The sequence below is a fragment of the Schistocerca piceifrons genome, chromosome 1, assembly GCF_021461385.2.
Source record: "Schistocerca piceifrons isolate TAMUIC-IGC-003096 chromosome 1, iqSchPice1.1, whole genome shotgun sequence".
In the NCBI taxonomy this organism is placed as follows: domain Eukaryota; kingdom Metazoa; phylum Arthropoda; class Insecta; order Orthoptera; family Acrididae; genus Schistocerca; species Schistocerca piceifrons.
This window is the reverse complement of record NC_060138.1, coordinates 788,430,588-788,452,668: the sequence shown is the minus strand read 5'-3', so window position 1 is coordinate 788,452,668 and position 22,081 is coordinate 788,430,588. Positions and strand designations below refer to the sequence as shown.

The following is a 22,081-nucleotide window of genomic DNA, read 5'->3' as shown; positions in this document are numbered from 1 at the left end:
GAAAAATGCCTTTGTTTTAATTATGTCCACCCCAATCCTGTATCATGTCCATGACATTCACTTCCCTATTTCAGGATAATGCAAAAAGTGCTGCTCTCCTTTGAACTTTCTCGATGTACTCCATTAATCCTATCTGGTAAGGATCCCGGACTGTGCAGAAGTACTCCAAAAGAGGACGGACAAGCTTAGTGTAGACAGTCTCTTTAGTAGACCTGTTACATTGTCCAAGTGGCCTGTCAATAAAACACAGTCTGGAGCTGAAAACAAAGTGTCACCAACTCTACTCACATCCCCACACAGCAGTCAGTCACTATCCACACTGAAGACCGTGGAAAACTACACTACGCAGACAAACAAAGGACAGTCAACACACACTATGCAGCTCTACTGTAGACATGGAGGAAAATACAGGAACTGTGTGTAATAAATTAGATTACTACGCAGAGATTCAAAAACTGAAGTACCAAAACACTCAGGTGAGACTAAATAATGGGAACGTGTAATATATCACTTGTTGAACTTGTAGTATGTCACAAAATCAGTTTACTTTCCGATGCAGTCAAAAACACAAGAACTGTGTCTATTAAATATTAAATTAACATGCAGAAACTCCAGAAACTGTACTACCAAAGCATATCTGTGGCTTTACCCTTCCACAGTTGGTTCTAGGCATTCCGTCTGCAGTCTGCTCCTGCTAGCAGCATCCTTAGGCATTCCCTCTTCAGTGTAGTGTGCCAGCACATTCCATTTTCAGTCTGGTGCATTTTTATGTTTTCTCCTTTCATCTATTCAATTCAATATCTCCTTTGTTTTCTAGGGATTTCTGCTAGGCCTTTTTTTTTATCTATGTGCTCCTCAGCTGCCTACACTATTCATCTCTTCAATTTACTTGTAGAATTTGCTATGAATTCCAAAAATATGAAAGTTCTATTAGCACAGCAACCGTAGTCTATAAGAAAGGAGAGGCAAAAAGCAATCAGTTGCAATCCCATTAGTTTTCATTACTCTTGAATTATCTAGATTTTGGCTATAAATATCCGTTCTCAGTACATTTGTGCTACAATCCTATAAACTAATGGCAGACATGTCACCATACGATCTTACTGTTGTGTAGGCAGAAGAAAACTTTCACTTGTACACCAATAATATCATTTGGTGACATGTACTGCTGCAAATTTATTGGATTGTAACAGAGATGTTCTGAAAACGGCTGTTAATAACCGAAATGTAGATGTGCAAGAGTAATAAAACCTAATGGGATTGCGACTTATTGCTGTGTGCCACTCCTTCCGAATAAATAACTTCTTTCTTCTAATAATGTACTAATGATTACTCTTGAGAGAACTAAGAGTCTTTAATGCAGTTGGGTATGTAAAGTATCAGGAGGTTGGTTAGAGGCACCAATATAAATAGTAAACACAAAGTATTCATTAATGCAGTGAAGAGAGTGCATGGCACAGTTCCTGAATTGAGACGTGTCAGCGCAGTTGATGTGAAAAAGCTATCACTTAGTAAATGAAACAGCTTGGCTGTTACATACTTACAGTAAAGCATTGAACAGTCCGTTTACAGGTCATCTTCAGCAGTACTAGAGAATCCGTAGCAAAGTTCTGGGTGTAGTCCAGTTGAACAGCAGTTGATCAGAGTTTTGTATGATGTGTTGGCACTGTCCAGGAAGCATAGCAAATAGCGAATGTGCCTCCTGCTTGCTGCACAATGTTTTTATAGCCCGTAGGCATGGGACCAAGTTGTTATGTCATGTTGCTTGTCAATGAGTCTGGTCTCTAGTGCCTCTTACATTGTGAATGGAAAGTCGCTTCTCAGCATCCTTTGGCCATTTGCTAGTAATGGCTGGGATGTTTCCATTGTTCACTGTACCCATGGAGACTTACATCTTCTGTCTTCATGGTGCTATGTTCAGAGTGAACATAGCACTCTACATTCATCTTGTACTGTATTCCTTTCTCCTGTTTCAGTCAACCATTGCCTAATGCTCCCATTGGAACTCTCAACAATCTCTGGTTCTTTAAACTTATACAGATCCCATCTCCATAATTTCGTACCGTTTTGCAATTTCTTCAGTTTCAATCTGCAATTCATAAGCAGTAAATTACAGAGTCCATGTCTGTTCCTGGAAGCATCTTACAGTTCAATATCTTGTTTTGGAATCTCTGTCTTGCCATTGTATAATCAATCTGAAACCTTCCAGTTTTCCTAGGTCTCTTCCATGTATATAGTCTTCTTTCAAGATTCTTAAACCAAGTTGTTATGATGATTAAATTATGCTAAGTGCAAAATTAAACAGGTGGTTTCCTGTGTCATTCCTTCCCCCCAGACCCTGTTCTCCTATTTTTTCTTCTCTTCCTACTACCAAAATCCAGCCAACCATCACAATTAAATTTTCATCTCCATTTATGCTCTGAATCATTTCCTTTAATTCATCATACATTCTTTCAGTCTTTTAATCAGCTGTGGAGCTAGTTGGCAAATGAACTTGTGCTAATCTAGTGAGCGTTGTTTTGTGCATATCTTGGGTATGATAATGTGTTCCTCTACTGTTCATGGTAGCTTACCTTAATTCCTGTTTTATTACTCAATCTTAGGCCTACTCTTGTATTAGCCCTATTTGATTTTGTGTTGATAATCTTCTACTGACCTGACCAGAAGACATGTTCTTCCTGTTATTGCACTTCACTAATTTCCACTATATCTAACTTCAGCCCATCCCTTTCCCTTTCTAAATTCTGTAGCCTACCTACCCAATTAAAGGATGTAACATTTCACACTCTGATCATAGAATGTTAGTTTTGTTTTCCAACTGACATCATCCCCAATAGCTCCTGGTTGGAGATCTGAACAGGGAATTATTTTACCTCCGGAATATTTCACCTAGGAGGTTGCCATCATCATTAAGCCATACTATAGAGTTGCCTGGCTTTGGGGGGAACAAATAACAGCTGTAGCCCTTGCTTTCAGCCATGCACAATACTAGCATAGCAAGACCTTGTTCGCTAATGTTACAAGGCAAGAACAGTCAATCATCCAGTTTGTTGCCCCTGCAGCTGTTGAAATGGCTGCTGCCCCTTTTCAGTACCTAAAGGTTATGGTGGCCTCACCACAGATACTCTTCCATTGTGGCTGCACCCATGGTACGGCTGTCTGTATTGTTGAGGCATACAAGCCTCTCTACCACAGTAAGGTAATGGTTCATGCAGGAACTCATAAAATTAGCTTAATCTTAATTGTAGATATCTTATGATGGTAGTAGTCCAAATGGCATGATAAATAAATTTACTAATTGATCTAGATCATTTTATTCACAAAAAAGTTTCATTATTCAAGATTAGTTATCTCAGAATTTACTTCCATATGACACTATAGAATCAAAATAAGCAAAGTTTGCTTACTTAGTGATTTCTCTCTCTCTCTCTCTCTCTCTCTCTCTCTCTCTCTCTCTCTCTCTCTCTCTCTCTCTCTCTCTCTCTCTCTCTCTCTTTCTTTCCCTTCCCCCCAAAGCCTTGCAGTAATACCAAGTGCAAAGTGGCTAAACTGAGTTGTTTAAGAATTTTTCAAATATGTTTTTTTTTTAAGTTATCATCCATTTGAAACTGAATCTCATACATAGCTACCTCTATCCCATGTCTTACAATCAGCGGTAGTACCCTTTGATGCACATACTTGAATATATTGTAAATTTCCTGTAATTTACTTCTATGGTCACAAACTTTTTGTTAACAGATTACTGGTTTCGGTCTATAATGACCATCATCAGATCTGCAGCAAAAAATGGGAAAACCATAAATACACTCACAGGTTGTCTACAGCTTAAAAACAATGAATTGACCATAATGAAAAATACTACTGACATATATATGCATTTGTGCACTTTAAGTATGAAGAGGCATACCTGTTTCATAAAAAAAGTCCTAATGTACTGCAGCCAAGGTGGAATCGTCAAGTGTTAAATGCAAAATCAGCACCAGCATCATCAAATATATATAAATAACAGCATATGCACGAGTCATGTTGTCAGTAGCACTACTGTTCAAAACAAGCTGCCGTACAGTAGCCACAAGGTGTTTGTGTTGCAAGTTCACCATATGTCGCTAATGTAGGCATACACTAGTTTTCAATGATTAATTGAACAGTGTAAAATAAAGGGGGGGATACAATAGTTGAAGTCTGTAATGAGCTTATAAGCGATGGATGGGTGAGGACAGTGACTGTCACTGTCCTAACCCATCCAGCCCCATGCCTGTTCCCATTCCAGCGCTACACAGCCATCACTTCACCGCCACACCCAGTCTTTTAATTTCTCTCCTTTCTGCTACTTCTCCCCCCTCCCCCCCCCCCCCCCCCTTGCCCCACCTTCTCTCCTGCCCTCTGTCTAAACTGCAGCACTTCACTATCCACCACCCCCACCAAACTATCCTTCCCCCTGCCCGCCCCAGCCTCCTTCTTACCACCACCCACCACCCAGTCGCCACTCCCATCGTGCACTGGTGTGCTGCTCGCAGCGTGGTTTCAGTTATCTGAGTCTGCAGGCGTGTGTGCAAGTTGTGTGTGCGTGCATGCGTGCGGGCACGTGTGTCTAGTGCTGACAAAGGCCTTAATGGCCGAAAGCTATGATTGTGTGAATCTTTTTGTTGTGCCTATTGTGATTCATCATCCCCGCTATATGGTGAGTAGCAACTTTCCTTCTCTAATATTGTTACATTCCATCCTGGATTTTCCATTGTATGAAGTACAATGTTTTACAATCCTTTTGTTACATAGAACATGAGCCATCACATACTTTCCATAAAACCGTATTTTTTTTGTCAAAATGTTGTGATTTACTCAGTCAAATACCTTGGACAGATCACAGAATATACTGACTATTGCCTTTATATTATCAATTTTTTGTTGAATCTCATGAGTGAATTAATAGATAACATTATTGGAAGAAGTGCTCAGTGAACTTGTTTACTACACAATAGATGTGTTTGAGGTACCTGTGGCCATGAGCATTGTGATGCAGGCCAAAATTTAAACTGTTAGATGAAAATGCTGTAAACAGTGTCTTCAATCAATCTTTGACTGAAAAGTACAAGGATAAAATGTTAGTGGAAGAAATGTAATTTCTACGGCTGTATTTCCTTAACCTAATCCATAGATTACTGTAGGCTACGGAGAAAAGATGAAGATAAGCATCACATTGATAATTACCAGTCTTCATAACAAAAATATGACTTATAGTATACATAGTCATTTACAGTACTAATATAGAATAAACAAATTAATAATTTTTATTGTTTGTTTACATTATTTTTATTAAAATGTTTATTGTGAAATTTATTGCGTAAGAGTGAAGTCTTAAAAGGAATTGGAAAGAGTTACGTATTCCACCCACTTTCCCCCAATCATGTTACCTCTCACCCTCTCCTCACACACTTACCAAAAAAAAATTTACCCACTCTCTGTTAGAAATTAAATATAGGATCCTATCACAACCCGGCAGTTTACTACCACAATACTCCATGTAAATCATGAACTTTTTCTTTGTTTGCCATACAGTAACCAGTAATACACATAGTGAAAGTATGTGAATTTATGATCTGTGAAAAAAAAGGAGAGACAGAGACAGAGAGAGAGAGAGAGAGAGAGAGAGAGAGAGAGAGAGAGCAAGCAAATGACTATATGCTGCTTAGAAAAGAATTTGAATTATTGGAAATAATAATTCTGTGAATGATTGCCATCAGTATGCTTTCTTCACAGCACCATGGGAGATAAATTAGGAGAAGCAAAATCAAGTGGAAACCTGGGAAACACATTGAAAGTTATGGGGAAATTTGATGAGGCTATGATATGCTGCAAGCGACATTTAGAAATATCTCGGGAACTTGGTGATAAGGTAAAATATATATTAATTTTTTTATTATAAATATCAGCAAATTTCAAATCCCTTCTTCATTTATAAGTTCTTTTGTCTTGTTTAAGTTAAGTGAAGGACGAGCACTTTACAATCTTGGTAATGTATATCATGCAAAAGGAAAACACATTGGGCGAGTAGGGCAGCAAGATCCAGGAGAATTTCCAGAAGATGTTAGATCATGTCTCCAGGAAGCTGTGAAGTACTATGAGTGAGTAAACATACTTCCATATGCACCACTGTTGAATGTTTAACAACACTATGACGTATTGCATTGGTTTTTATAGGGAAAACCTGCAGCTGATGAGAGAACTGAATGAAACAGCAGCTCAGGGTCGTGCATGTGGAAATCTTGGGAATACCTATTACTTACTTGGTGATTTCCAGAAAGCCATACACTATCATGAGGAGGTAAGAACTATTTCCATTCTGTTAGGAAGTAAATATGGGAACATATGACAAACTGGCAGTTCACTACCACATACATTTGTGAATCTGTGTTAAAAAATAAAAGCACATGACTATGTGCTGCTTGGAAAAGGTCACTGGAAACAGTAATTTTGATGAATTAAGAAGTACAACTTTTTGCATTCTTTTTGTAAAGCAGGACTTGAGCCGTGATATCTTCATAAACCACGAAGCTTTTCTTTGTTTGTTATACAATAAACAATAATATCATACAGTGAAACTACACAAGTTTGTGAACCTGCATTATCAAAAAGGAAGTGAGTATGTGCTGCTTACTGCATGTCACTGACAATAGAAGCTGCATTATTACTGGCAGTAGGTGCCACAGGGCATGCATGCTAAACAACTGTGCTACAATAATCGTGTTGATGTAATTACCATCCATATGTGGCATTACACTAATCATTGTTTACTGTTTGTGTTACAACAGTGCAACATATACTCAGTAATATTGCATGTATAAACACAAACTGTTTCATTTGTGTGCACTCCTTTTATTTATTTATTTATTTATTTATTTTTGTCCCTTGGAGCTTGTAAGCCATCTGATCTTGGCATACAACTTCTTGCTTTATTCAACACTTGGTTCATATTTACTTAGGGTGTTGTTTGGAAACAGAACATTATAGATTCTTAAACTAATGACCAAGCTTCAAGTGTAACAGTGCAGATACTTTATGTTCAAAAGCCAATCTCAAACTCTCACATCAGCTAGAAAATACTGTATGCTAAATGGTATAATGTTATTTCTTCTCATCGTTGACTGAAATTCATTGCAATACTGCTAACATTATGTAGGAATAACTTACAATAAACTTAAAGCCTAACCCATCAAATACAAATGAGAGGCAGTTTTGCAACTGCTCTGAGCTTTGCACAACAATCAACAGTGCTGAAACACTGGGGAATGGCCAGAGTAGTATTTTAACCTAATCTCGCAACTTACAGATTCCATTTAAGCATGTACTTTATTAACAGACTACATATTGGTGCATGTCTAAAATTATTGTTACTCATGTAAGATAAAGTATTTACAGTATATATTGTTGTAGAAAATGTTATTTATATAAAAACTAATTTCGAGGACATGTACCTCACTCTGGGCAACAGTGTCATTGAATGCCATTCTGTATGTACATACGTCAAAAATAGTTTTGCATCACCTTGGTTCCGAGAGTTCCGGAACCTGAACAGAAAATTGAAATAGAGATCGACATAAACATCAATTCCACCTCCTTTATTGCTCATGAAAACCACACATTGCATGTTGTACCACCATACAGCAAGACCTTCAGAGGCGGTGGTCCAGATTGCTGCACACACCGGTACCTCTAATACCCAGTAGCACATCCTCTTGCATTGATGCAAGCCTGTATTCATCATTGCATACGATCCACAAGTTCATCAAGGCACTGTTGGTCCAAATTGTACCATTCCTCAATGGCGATTTGGCGTAGATCCCTTAGAGTGGTTGGTGGGTCACGTCATCCATAAACAGCCCTTTTCAGTCTGTCCCAGGCATGTTCGATAGGGTTCATGTCTGGAGAACATGCTGACCACTCTAGTCGAGCAATGCCGTTATCCTGAAGGAAGTCATTCATGAGATGTGCATGATGGGGGCACGAATTGTCTTCCATGAAGACAAATGCCTCGCCAATATGCTCCCAATATGGTTGCACTATCCGTCGGAGGATGGCATTCATGTATTGTACAACCATTACGGCACCTTCCATGAACATCAGTGGTGTACGTTGGCCCCTCATAATGCCACCCCAAAACAGCAGGGAACCTCCACCTTGCTGCTCTCGCTGTACAGTGTGTCTAAGGTGTTCAGCCTGTCCAGGTTGCCTCCAAACACTTCTCCGATGATTGTCTGGTTGAAGGCATATGCAACACTCAACGGTGAAGAGAACATGATGCCAATCCTGAGTGGTCCATTCGGCATGCTGTTGGGCCCATCTGTACTGAGCTGGATGGTGTTGAGGTTGCAAAGATGGACATCACCATGGACGTCGGGCATGAATTTGCGCATCACGCAGCCTATTGCACACAGTTTGAGTCGTTATACAACGTCCTGTGGCTGCACGAAAAGCATTATTCAACATGGTGGCGTTGCTGTCAGGATTCCTCCGAGCCATAATCTGTAGGCAGCGGTCATCCACTGCAGTAGTAGCCCTTGGGCAGCCTGAGGGAGGCATGTCATCAACAGTTCCAGTCTCTCTGTATCTCCTCCATGTCTGAACAACATCGCTTTGGTTCACTCCAAGACGCCTGGACAATTCCCTTGTTGAGAGCCCTTCCTGGCACAAAGTAACAATGCAGACATGATCAAACTGCAGTATTGACCGTCTAGGCATGGTTGAACTACAGACAACATGAGCTGTATAGCTCTTTCCTCGTGCAGTGACTGGATGTGATCAGCTGTCGGACCCCATCCATCTAATAGGCGTTCCTCATGCATGGTTCTTTACATCTTTGGGCGGGTTTAGTGACTTCTCTGAACAGTCAAAGGGATTGTGTGTGTGATACAATATCCACAGTCAACATCTATCTTCAGGATTTCTGGGAACAGAGGTGATGCAAAACATTTTTTGGTGTGTGTACATAGACTGCTAAATTTCTAGATATTCACTAGTGTTACAATTCAGAAACTGTTTTGTAAGTAGCCATTTCTTTCCACCAGAGATTGAAAATTGCGAGAGAATTTGGTGATAAGGCTGCAGAAAGGAGAGCCAATAGCAATTTAGGTAATTCTCACATATTCCTTGGTGAATTTGAAGCTGCAGCAGAACATTACAAGTAAGTTCAGTATTAAAATATGCTCTATATGGCACATGCTCCATTATCTTCTTTCAAATTGTATTACAAAGCTTTACCTGTGGCCATGTGTGATATGTTTTACAAGACTCATCAGTTAACTGTTAAGATATAAAATAATTGTGATGTCATCTTGAACAGTTCAGTTGCAATTAACTAATACATTTTAGCTTTTAAATGCTAGTCATATACACAGCCACATAATTTTTTCCCTGAGGGAATGAGGTATATAAAAAATATTAACATATTTTTCTGGCGCACATCTCAAGTTACAGCTAAATACAGTTTTAAGTACACAAGTTGGTATTTCATGTAAAAAAATTTTGTGTTCAAGTGATGCAAATTTACATATCTCCTGATGCTGTGGATTTCAGTCCACAGCTGGCTTGCAAATGGCTCCTGAATTGCATAGTTGCTTGCTTTGCCACTTATAGAATGTATGCTCCCATTATTTGACATGAAGGCAATGCAATTGTGGGACAGTAGATCCCACAGCAACATATGCCCAGCGTGCGTGAAACTATTTTCTTGGTGCTGACCACCAGTGGTCTCCATAAAGTTATGTGTCCAAAACACAAAAAATTAGTACTATTCAGCCATGTCTCTCAGAGAGAGTTAAAAAACTGTGTGGAATTGGGACTGCGGATAAAGTCACAGGTAGTACTTTGCATTATTCATTTGTGTACTGATTCATGATGCTCCTTAGTCACTGTAGTGTAAGATGGTCACACTTCTCATTGCCTTTTCTGCTTCTTGTATATTGGGCGTTAATATATTTCTCAATTATGTCTGTTCAGAATTCTGCCACAAGGAACTTACGTTCTTTGATGATAGTATATTGATTAAACTCAGTTAATCCTTATTGTCTGTTATCATAATCTCAACTCGGTCTTCAACACCACCATTGTCAGGGAAGTGCATATTTATTGTTTATCCATAAAATATCAGCATCAGTAAAACTCGGAACACAATGTACGCATTTCAGTTTTGTGTTACACTGGCCATCATATTAAAATTGTCAATCTGTGTGCTTACAAATATTCCTATTGCCATTGTTTATTTCTTGAGTGAGACAGTCAACCTCTGCTTTGAACTGTCTGATGATTAGTGGAGCTGTGGTTTGTGGTGACATAACACAAAAAACCTATGAGCTGCTGCATTTTGCTTGCTGCGGTGTTTCTGTCACAGACAATGTATGAATAAAAGTAAAATAAATAAAATGGACATAATTTAAATGAATCATTAACTAGCAATTTTTGCTCACTCATCTTAATTTATCTTCTGTCACATAATGCACTAATTAAGCAACTGTTTCTATTAAAACTTACATATTATCAGGACTGTTACATCTCAGTTGTATTACAAAAACTTTGACATTTTGTTCCCTTATAGTTCCACTAATGGACTACAATGACAATTTTAAAATCAATTACAGATCCTTCATTGAGAATGGCACTATTTTTGATTACTGTGAAAAGTAATTAATGTCTTGTCTTTTTTATGAACATATTCCTAACAGAAACTGGACACACTTTGTATATAGCGTTGCACTAAAATTAACATTTGTTTTGTTTATTTTATAGGAGAACATTAGTGCTAGCACAAGAATTGGGAGACCGAGCTGTTGAAGCTCAAGCATGTTATAGTTTGGGTAATACTTATACCTTACTTCGAGATTATCCGACTGCTATTGAATATCATCTACGCCATTTAATCATTGCACAGCAGCTGATGGATAGAGTTGGAGAAGGTGAGTACATATCTTTATAAAATGGTTTTACATTCCACACTTCCTTTCTGGACTTTGATAAGTTGGAATTGTTTTGCCTTTGTCAGTTTTATTTAAAAATTAATACAATCTGGAATTTTCTGTTGATAAACAGGACGAGCATGTTGGAGTCTGGGTAATGCGCACTCTGCAATGGGTAACCATGAAAAGGCGCTTTACTTCGCAAGTAAACATCTGGAAATTTCAAAAGAGGTACCAAACTTTTACTGTCTGCTTAAAATCATACTGGAATCATTTCTTTAAAAGAGGAAGTTAGGTTTGCCTTCAGGTTTATCATATTATTTTCACCATCATATGTATTCTAATGACCACAGTCATAAAACCTATCCCATCTATCCATTTATTCCGCCCCGAAATGACTGTTCGTAGATAATCTGGGGGACTGGGTTTGTAAGAGGACTCATTTGTTAGCGGCTGACTTGGAGGCAGAAGCAGGCACAAAACTGTTTCTTAAGCCAAAATCCATTTTGTGTTGGGCTCACCCCAGAATGTAACAGACAGGAGCTGGCTTATTATTTCACCATCTGGATATGGATGAACACTAAATTGAGAAACATGTCACAGTGAAGCCAATAAATAACTAAATACAAAAAATATTTTAGGATTAAAGGAGACTACTCACAGACAAGCAGAAGCATTGAGTTGTCAGTGTGCATACACTGATGAAGGAAAACTTCCTAGCTTTCATACTTGTTCTTTCACGAGCTAGAGCACGCGCGCGCGCGCGCGCGCGCGCACACACACACACACACACACACACACACACACACACACACACACACACACACACACACACCTATGCCCCTGCATGCTGCAGAACTAGATCTGATGGCACATGTACATTCAGTGAACAGATAGGGCTTTTGATGTTGGAATAACTTTGTGAGAAGATGTTCACATCTGGTTCTGTAGAATGATTGTCATGTGAATCTCCACTTGAGAAACAATACAGTCATGCTGCAGTTACTAGTACTTAATCACTTCTCTTCACCAAGGCTTACCAATGTACTGAAATATGCCTGATACAAATCAGGATATTTAGAGGATCACCTGTTGACAATTTGAAATCTTGCTGAATTTTATTTTATATTGTCTTCTCTGTCGCATATATTATGTGAAAAAATGTAGTTCATTTTTTTGTGCATTGTGTAAAAAATGTTACGTTTGAAGCATTTCTGTACAGATTAATTTTCTATAATAATAATGAGTTATTTATCATTTTTAGTTAACAAAATACTAAAAAAACTAAAAATACCATGAATGTAAAACGTAAAATAACAATTTAAAATATGAAAATTATACAAGTAAAATAAATAATTTAGAATATATATTATCTGCATTTATTGTAAATCAACTCTCTTTTTGAGTTTGCTAACAACTACAATTAACCTCAAAAAGTTTTAGAAAACTAGTAGTTTTTACCACAGCTTTTTGTGTTGTCGTAATAGAAATCTTGTTTTGTGTATTTGCTTCTGTTCTTATAGGGAATTAGCAACTCTTTTTAGCTCAACAGATTAAAAGATAATCCGTGGGCTTGCTTTAAAGTTATTTGTTCACTGTCCTGTAATACATTGCACTAGCCAAAATGCTGCCTCACTTAGAATGCCGTTCTTGAATGCGGGATGAAACTGGAAATCACCCTGACTACTCTCAAACAATTGGAAGACCTCTCAGGAATCATGTACTTTTGATACACCTTACCTAGAGGTATCTCAAGTGCTATTCTCTCCTGTTAGTTCTTTCTCCTCTGCAGAAAGTACAGGATCTGTCATTACTCATCCACCTGACTGTGAGTGCCTTGTTAATGGCAGACCTAGGCATTTTGTATGGGGTGGATGGGGCCAGGAAGGGCTAAGGGAGTTCTACCAATCCCCCTAACCAACAGGTTCACTGAAACTGAGCGAGTGGGGTTCGCTTCACTGGTTTTTGGTGAACCGGTTTTGTCTGGTGTCAAGAGAAGGCAAAAGCAGAAGGGTTCTCAGTTTCAAACATACTGCGAATAATGGAACCCCTCAGGGAAAGGGCAGCAAGGGACAGGAAAGGACACCAAGTACACTCAGTGTGTACGCTGGGAGCCTCATACAGCATGTTGAAGAGTCTAATCTAGCAGCCAATGAGGGAACAGGGTGCAACCAGCTGCATTGGACCTTATGTTGCCTGTCGTCTAGGCTCTTGAGGCCTTACGTTGGTCATTCCAGTAACTGGCAGAGGAAAGTTGAGAAGTCCACCCTTGAACTTAGAGTTTCAATCAAGTTCACAATTGGCAGCATTGTCCCCAGAACTGATCATGGTCCTTTAATTGTGAGTCGCATGGAAGGACTGAACCAGAGACTTCGAAGGTTCTGTGACAAGCTAGGCTGTGATTTCTCGACTTGGCGCCATAGGTTCGAGAACTGTAGGGTCTTCCAATTTGTCAGGTGTGCACAACACATCAGATGCTGCTACTCAGGTAGTTGATTGTGTGTGGGTTACAGACAAGGGTTTTTTTTCGATAAGGTGACTCTCCTACCAATCTAGGTAACTATAGCTGTAGAAAAACCAAGAGGTATCAGTGTGAGATCAAGAGAGATACCTCCCACAGGTGAGAGTATTAAAATTCTAATGGTTAACTGCCAAAGCATTCGGAACAAGGTGCCAGAGTTTTGAGCACTCTTGAAAAGCCATGATGCTCACATAATATTAGGTACAGAAAGCTGGTTGAAAAATGAAATTGATAGCAGTGAGATTTTTTGGGGAAAGATTTAATTATATATTGAAAGGATAGTGTACTGAGATAGAAATTGAAGCCGCATGTGAGAGAGTGTGGGCATAAAATGATAATTGGATTCTTCTGTCGCCCATGAAACTCATCTCCTGATGAAACCGAAAACTTGAGAGGAAACCTCAGTTATCTTGTGCATGAGTACTGCAATCATACTGTATCATTGGTGGAGACCTTAATCTTCCAACAATCAATTGGGAAAATTACAGCTTTGTTAGTGGTGGGCTTGATAAGACATCCTGTGAAACATTACTAAATGCCTTTTCTGGAAACTGTCTAGAAGAGATAGTTTGGAACCTCTTACATGTTGGACACATTTTGGATCTAATGGCAACAGATACATCTGACCTCTCTGAGGATGTCCACATTAAAACTGGTATCAGTGACTATGATGCAGTTGTGGCAACAATGATTAGCAAAGTACAATGGACAACAACAACAAGCAGAAAGATATATAAGTTCAGTAAACTAGATAAAAGTCAGTAGTGTCCTGTCTCTATGCGGAACTTTCACAACAAGGCAGGAGCATTTAGGAACTACGGTTCAAGTTTAAAAGAATAGTCGACCATGCACTGGATATATATGTACCCAGTAGAACTGTTCATAATGGAAGGGACCCTCCATGTTATACAGTCACTGTAAGGGAACGTCTAAAGAAACAGACATTACTGTATAATAGGTGTAAAAGAAAATTTAGGGCTGCAGATAGAGAGATACTGTATGAAACATGTTTGGCTGTCAAGAGAGCAATGTATGGTGCCTTCAATGGCCACCATAGCAGGATATTGTCAAATGATCTTTCACAAAACCCAAAGAAATTCTGGTCATTTGTTAAGGCTGTTAGTGGTACCAAAGCTAGTTTCCAGTCCCTAGCAAATGAAACGGGAACGGAAATTGAGGGCAGCAGAGCAAAACCTGAAATGCTTAACTCCGTTTTAAAATATTCCTTTCCAAAGGAAAAGCCAGGAGAATTGTCCCAATTTTATCCTCGTACCACTGAAAAGATGAGTGAAATTAGTATAAGTGCCATTGGCATTGAAAAACAGCTGAAATAGTTAAAATTGAACAAAGCTGCAGGTTCCAATAGAATCGCTCTCTGATTCTATAGTTGGAAAAAGCTCAGGTCACACTTGTATACAAGAAGGTTAGTAGAAGTGATCCACAAAACTACCTTTTAATTAATATCCTTGACATTGACTTGTTGTAGAATCTTAGAACATATTCTGAGCTCAAACATAATGAGATATCTTGAACAGAATGGTGTCGTCCTCCATGTCAACCAGCATGGATTCTGAAAACGTTGATCACGTGAAACCCAACTCGCAGTTTCCTTGTGTAACAGAGTGAAAGCTGTGGATCAAGACATTTGGGTAGATACAGTATTTCTTGATTGCTGAAAAGCATCTGACTCAGTATTACACCTACACTTATTGTCAAAAGTATGTTCATATGGTGTATGAAGCGAATGTTATGACTGGATTGAGGATTTTTTGGTAGGGAGGATGCAGCACCGTGGATGGAGAGTCATTGTCAGGTGTAGAAGTAACTTAATGTGTACCCCAGGGAAGTGTGTTGGAACTCTTTCTGTTGATGTTGTTTATTAATGATCGTGCAGACAATATTAATAGTAATCTCGGACTTTTTGTAGATGACGCAGTTATCTGTAATGAATTACTGCCTGATAGAAGCTGAATAAATATTCACTCACATCTTGATAAGATTTCAAAGTGGTGCAAAGACTGGCAACTTACTTTAAATGTTCAGAAATGTGAAATTGTGCACTTCACAAAATGAATAAATGTAGTATCCTGTGACTGTAATATCAATGAGTCACTTTTGGAATTGGCCAACTCATGCAAATACCTGTGTTTAACACTTGGTAGGTATATGAAATGGAATGATCACATAGGCTCAGTAGTGGGTAAAGCAAATGATAGACTTCAGTTTAGTGGTAGAATACTGGGAAAGTGAAATCAGTCTACAAAGGAGATTGCTTACAAGTCATGTGTGCAACTGGTCCTCGAATGTTGCTCAAGTGTGTGGGACCTGTACCATATATGAACAACAAGGTATATTGAACATATACAGAGAAGGGATGAACATATACAGAGAAGGGAGACACAAATGGTCACAGGTTTGTTTGATTCATGGGAGAGTGCAACAAAGATACTGAAGGAAGACTTATGAAGATAGACATAAACTACCCTGAGAAAGTCATTAATAAATTTTCAAGAACCAACTTTAATGATGACTCTAGGAATATACTACGAAGCCCTACATATCACTTTCATAGAGGGATCAGGAGGACAAGATTAGAATAATTACTGCACACATGGAGGCACTCAGACTATCATTCTTCCTGTGCTCTACATGTGAATGGTAGGGGAAGAAAATCTAATTACTGATACAATGGGACTTAACCTATGCCTGGTTTGAGTGTAGATGTAGGTAGTTTGTGTGTCTTGGAGTCTGCCAGTTCAGCCCTTTCAAGATCTCCGTGATAGCCTCCTGCAGATCAAAGAAACATCTGACCATTCATGCTGCCCTCCTCTGTGTACATTCAATATCCATTGTTTGGTACACACTTGAGCCATATTCTAGGATGGGTTGCTCGAGTGATTTGTAAGCAATCTTGTTTGTAGACTGATTACATTTCCCTTCTGTTCTAGCAATAAACTGAAGTCTGCACCTCCTTCACTCACAACTGAGTCTATGTGATTATTCCATTTCATATCCCTAGACAGTGTTACACTCGGGTAATTGTACGAGTTCTCCAATTCCGAGTGCGACTCATTGATACTGAAGTCACAGGATACCCCAAGTTTTCATTTTGTGAAGTGCACACTTTCACATTTCTGAACATTTAAAGCAAGTTGCCAATCTTTCCTCCACTTTGATATATTATCAAGTTGTTTCTGAATATTTATGCAGCTTCTTTCAGACTGTCGTTCATTGTAGGTAGCTGCAAAAAATCTCAAGTCAATATTTTCTGCAAGATCGTTAAGATACAACATGAACAGTAGGGGTGCCAACTCACTTCCATGGAGCACACACAAAGTTATTCTACATCTGTTGATGACTTTCCATCCAAGATAACATGGGTAAAGCAAATGATAGACTTCAGTTTAGTGGTAGTGTGCTCCCTGCTGCCGTTGGATAAGCAGCTAAGCAGCAAGTCGTATACTCCTAGCTCACTCATTTGTTACATAGTTTAATTCTTAATTTCTTTGCGTGTTTTTGGTACTTGCATTGTTTAATTCATAAATTTCAGGCGTTTTATAGTATTTGAGAGTGTAGCATCGCGTTTTAGTACCTGAATAGTGTAATTTCGCTTAGTCTCCTTCCGCCGCCGAGCAGTGTCAGCAGTGCGCAAGTAGCAGCATTACTGCATTTACTAGGCAATCTTGTATTTTAATAACCGTTTAAATTTTGTCGATTTGTTTGCGCTCTCTGTAGATTAGTTCAGACGTTTTTTGCAAAACAGTTTTTAGCATGGATAGGGACTGCAACTGCTGTGTTCGGATGCAGGCTGAGTTGGCATCCCTTCGCTCCCAGCTTCAGGCAGTGTTGGCTTCGGTCACACAGGTTGAGGCTGTTGCCAATGGGCGTCACTGTGGGGGTCCGGATGGGGGTTTGTCGGGGACGGCCAGCTTGTCCCACACATCCCCTGATCGGACTACGACTGTGGTTGCCCGGGATACTGCCTGCATTGAGGCTGATCCCTCACCTGTGGTAGAGTGGGAGGTCGTTTCAAGGTGTGGCAGGGGGCGAAAGACATTCCGGAGGGCTGAACGGAAAGCCTCTCCAGTTTGTCTGACGAACCGGTTTCAGGCTCTGTCTCAGGCTGATACTGATCTTCGGCCTGACATGGCTGCTTGTCCTGTTCCAGAGGTTGCCCCTCAGTCTGCAAGATCCGGGCAGTTGCAGAGGGTGGGCTTACTGGTAGTTGGGAGCTCCAACGTCAGGCGCGTAATGGGGCCCCTTAGGGAAATGGCAGCAAGAGAGGGGAAGAAAACCAATGTGCACTCCGTGTGCATACCGGGGGGAGTCATTCCAGATGTGGAAAGGGTCCTTCCGGATGCCATGAAGGGTACAGGGTGCACCCATCTGCAGGTGGTCGCTCATGTCGGCACCAATGATGTGTGTCGCTATGGATCGGAGGAAATCCTCTCTGGCTTCCGGCGGCTATCTGATTTGGTGAAGACTGCCAGTCTCGCTAGCGGGATGAAAGCAGAGCTCACCATCTGCAGCATCGTCGACAGGACTGACTGCGGACCTTTGGTACAGAGCCGAGTGGAGGGTCTGAATCAGAGGCTGAGACGGTTCTGCGACCATGTGGGCTGCAGATTCCTCGACTTGCGCCATAGGGTGGTGGGGTTTCGGGTTCCGCTGGATAGGTCAGGAGTCCACTACACGCAACAAGCGGCTACACGGGTAGCAGGGGTTGTGTGGCGTGGGCTGGGCGGTTTTTTAGGTTAGATGGCCTTGGGCAAGTACAGAAAGGGCAACAGTCTCAACGGGTGCGGGGCAAAGTCAGGACATGCGGGGACCAAGCAGCAATCGGTGTTGTAATTGTCAACTGTTGAAGCTGCGTTGGTAAAGTACCGGAACTTCAAGCGCTGATAGAAAGCACCGAAGCTGAAATCGTTATAGGTACAGAAAGTTGGCTTAAGCCAGAGATAAATTCTGCCAAAATTTTTACAAAGGTACAGACGGTGTTTAGAAAGGATAGATTGCATGCAACCGGTGGTGGAGTGTTCGTCGCTGTTAGTAGTAGTTTATCCTGTAGTGAAGTAGAATTGGATAGTTCCTGTGAATTATTATGGGTGGAGGTTACACTAAACAACCGAACTAGGTTAATAATTGGCTCCTTTTACCGACCTCCCGACTCAGCAACATTAGTGGCAGAACAACTGAGAGAAAATTTGGAATACATTTCACATAAATTTTCTCAGCATGTTATAGTCTTAGGTGGAGATTTCAATTTACCAGATATAGACTGGGACACTCAGATGTTTAGGGCGGGTGGTAGGGACAGAGCATCGAGTGACATTATACTGAGTGCACTATCCGAAAATTACCTCGAGCAATTAAACAGAGAACCGACTCGTGGAGATAACATCTTGGACCTACTGATAACAAACAGACCCGAACTTTTCGACTCTGTAAGTGCAGAACAGGGAATCAGTGATCATAAGGCCGTTGCAGCATCCCTGAATATGGAAGTAAATAGGAATATAAAAAAAGGGAGGAAGGTTTATCTGTTTAGCAAGAGTAATAGAAGGCAGATTTCAGACTACCTAACAGATCAAAACGTAAATTTCTGTTCCGACACTGACAATGTTGAGTGTTTATGGAAAAAGTTCAAGGCAGTCGTAAAATGCGTTTTAGACAAGTACGTGCCGAGTAAAACTGTGAGGGACGGGAAAAACCCACCGTGGTACAACAACAAAGTTAGGAAACTACTGCGAAAGCAAAGAGAGCTCCACTCCAAGTTTAAACGCAGCCAAAACCTCTCAGACAAACAGAAGCTAAACGATGTCAAAGTTAGCGTAAGGAGGGCTATGCGTGAAGCGTTCATTGAATTCGAAAGTAAAATTCTATGTACCGACTTGACAGAAAATCCTAGGAAGTTCTGGTTTTACGTTAAATCAGTAAGTGGCTCGAAACAGCATATCCAGACACTACGGGATGATGATGGCATTGAAGCAGAGGATGCCACGCGTAAAGCTGAAATACTAAACACCTCTTTCCAAAGCTGTTTCACAGAGGAAGACCGCACTGCAGTTCCTTCTCTAAATCCTCGCACAAACGAAAAAATGGCTGACATCGAAATAAGTGTCCAGGGAATAGAAAAGCAACTGGAATCACTCAATAGAGGAAAGTCCACTGGACCTGATGGGATACCAATTCGATTCTACACAGAGTACGCGAAAGAACTTGCCCCCCTTCTAACAGCCGTTTACCGCAAGTCTCTAGAGGAACGGAGGGTTCCAAATGATTGGAAAAGAGCACAGGTAGTCCCAGTCTTCAAGAAGGGTCGTCGAGCAGATGCGCAAAACTATAGCCCTATATCTCTGATGTCTATCTCTTGTAGAATTTTAGAACATGTTTTTTGCTTGCGTATCATGTCATTTCTGGAAACCCAGAATCTACTATGTAGGAATCAACATGGATTCCGGAAACAGCGATCGTGTGAGACCCAACTCGCTTTATTTGTTCATGAGACCCAGAAAATATTAGATACAGGCTCCCAGGTAGATGCTATTTTTCTTGACTTCCGGAAGGCGTTCGATACAGTTCCGCACTGTCGCCTGATAAACAAAGTAAGAGCCTACGGAATATCAGACCAGCTGTGTGGCTGGATTGAAGAGTTTTTAGCAAACAGAACACAGCATGTTGTTATCAATGGAGAGACGTCTACAGACGTTAAAGTAACCTCTGGCGTGCCACAGGGGAGTGTTATGGGACCATTGCTTTTCACAATATATATAAATGACCTAGTAGATAGTGTTGGAAGTTCCATGCGGCTTTTCGCGGATGATGCTGTAGTATACAGAGAAGTTGCAGCATTAGAAAATTGTAGCGAAGTGCAGGAAGATCTGCAGCGGATAGGCACTTGGTTCAGGGAGTGGCAACTGACCCTTAACATAGACAAATGTAATGTATTGCGAATACATAGAAAGAAGGATCCTTTATTGTATGATTATATGATAGCGGAACACTGGTAGCAGTTACTTCTGTAAAATATCTAGGAGTATGCGTGCGGAACGATTTGAAGTGGAATGATCATATAAAATTAATTGTAGGTAAGGCGGGTACCAGGTTGAGATTCATTGGGAGAGTCCTTAGAAAATGTAGTCCATCAACAAAGGAGGTGGCTTACAAAACACTCGTTCGACCTATACTTGAGTATTCCTCATCAGTGTGGGATCCGTACCAGATCGGTCTGACGGAGGAGATAGAGAAGATCCAAAGAAGAGCGGCGCGTTTCGTCACAGGGTTATTTGGTAACCGTGATAGCATTACGGAGATGTTTAATAAACTCAAGTGGCAGACTCTGCAAGAGAGGCGCTCTGCATCGCGGTGTAGCTTGCTCGCCAGGTTTCGAGAGGGTGCGTTTCTGGATGAGGTATCGAATATATTGCTTCCCCCTACTTATACCTCCCGAGGAGATCATGAATGTAAAATTAGAGAGATTAGAGCGCGCACGGAGGCTTTCAGACAGTCGTTCTTCCCACAAACCATACGCGACTGGAACAGGAAAGGGAGGTAATGACAGTGGCACGTAAAGTGCCCTCCGCCACACACCGTTGGGTGGCTTGTGGAGTATCAATGTAAATGTAGATGTAGATCCTCCCTACCACAAAATTTCACTTGATACCCCATATGGTCATACTTTTGATAATATGCATAGATGGATACTGAGTCAAATGCTTTTTGGAAATCAAGAAATTCTGAATGTTGCTTGACTGCCTTGGTCCAAAGCTTTTAGTATGTCATGAAAGAAAAGTGCATGTTGGGTTTCACAAGATCGATGTTTTCGGACTCCATACTGGTTGGCACAGAGGGGCTAACTTAAATGCAAATTCAAAGAATGGAAACTGCAGGCAGGAATATCAACAGTGTGAGGAAAGATAGATTGCTACTTACTGTAAAGAAGACACGTCAAGTTGCCGACATACACAATTAAGACACTCACATATAGCTTTTGGCCACAGCCTTTATCATTAAAGAGGACACACACACACACACACACACACACACACACACACACACACACACATGACCAACTTCAGCATCACCCGGGATGCCAGCAGCAATCTGGAGGGGTTGGGGAAGGGGAAGAGAAAGGGGAAAGAACAGTAATGTACAGTTGGGGAGAGGGCCAATGCTATCTAGTTGAGTATGCAGGGACTAGACTGCCAACAGGCACAGTGTCGGGGGTTGTGGGGCAGGGAGGTGCTGGGAAAAGGAGCAAAACAGGACAGGAGTGGGGAAGGATGAGCAGGTGGGTTGGCAGAGGGCTGCAAGTAAACAGGGTAAGAGATGAGAATGTGGAGGAGATGATAGGACAGAGGGGGTGGAAACTGTTGGGTGGAGGGTGTGGGAACGGTATGCTACTGTAGGTTGAGGCTGTGATAATTACGGGAGTGGAGAATGTGTTGTAAGGGTAACTCCCATCTGCACAGTTCAGAAAAGCTGGTGGTGGAGAGAAGGGTCCAGGTGGCTTGGATAGTGAAGCAGCCATTGAAATCAATTGTATTATGTTCAGCTGTGTGTTGTGCCACGGGGTTGTCTACTTTGCTCTTGGCCAGAGTTTGGCAGTGGCCAT

The 22,081-nt window shown here is 40.7% G+C and overlaps 1 protein-coding gene across 2 annotated transcripts in view; it reads left to right on the top strand.

The window, feature by feature from the left end:
- LOC124713109 (G-protein-signaling modulator 2) overlaps nucleotides 1-22,081 on the top strand; it is a 144,176-nt gene that overhangs the window by 9,041 nt on the left and 113,054 nt on the right. For both annotated transcript variants that reach the window (XM_047242924.1, XM_047242923.1), the window contains exons 3-8: nucleotides 5,758-5,893; nucleotides 5,980-6,122; nucleotides 6,199-6,322; nucleotides 9,063-9,178; nucleotides 10,780-10,946; nucleotides 11,080-11,177. In XM_047242924.1, the coding sequence (XP_047098880.1) occupies nucleotides 5,758-5,893; nucleotides 5,980-6,122; nucleotides 6,199-6,322; nucleotides 9,063-9,178; nucleotides 10,780-10,946; nucleotides 11,080-11,177 (784 nt within the window). The remainder of the gene's footprint in view (nucleotides 1-5,757; nucleotides 5,894-5,979; nucleotides 6,123-6,198; nucleotides 6,323-9,062; nucleotides 9,179-10,779; nucleotides 10,947-11,079; nucleotides 11,178-22,081) is intronic.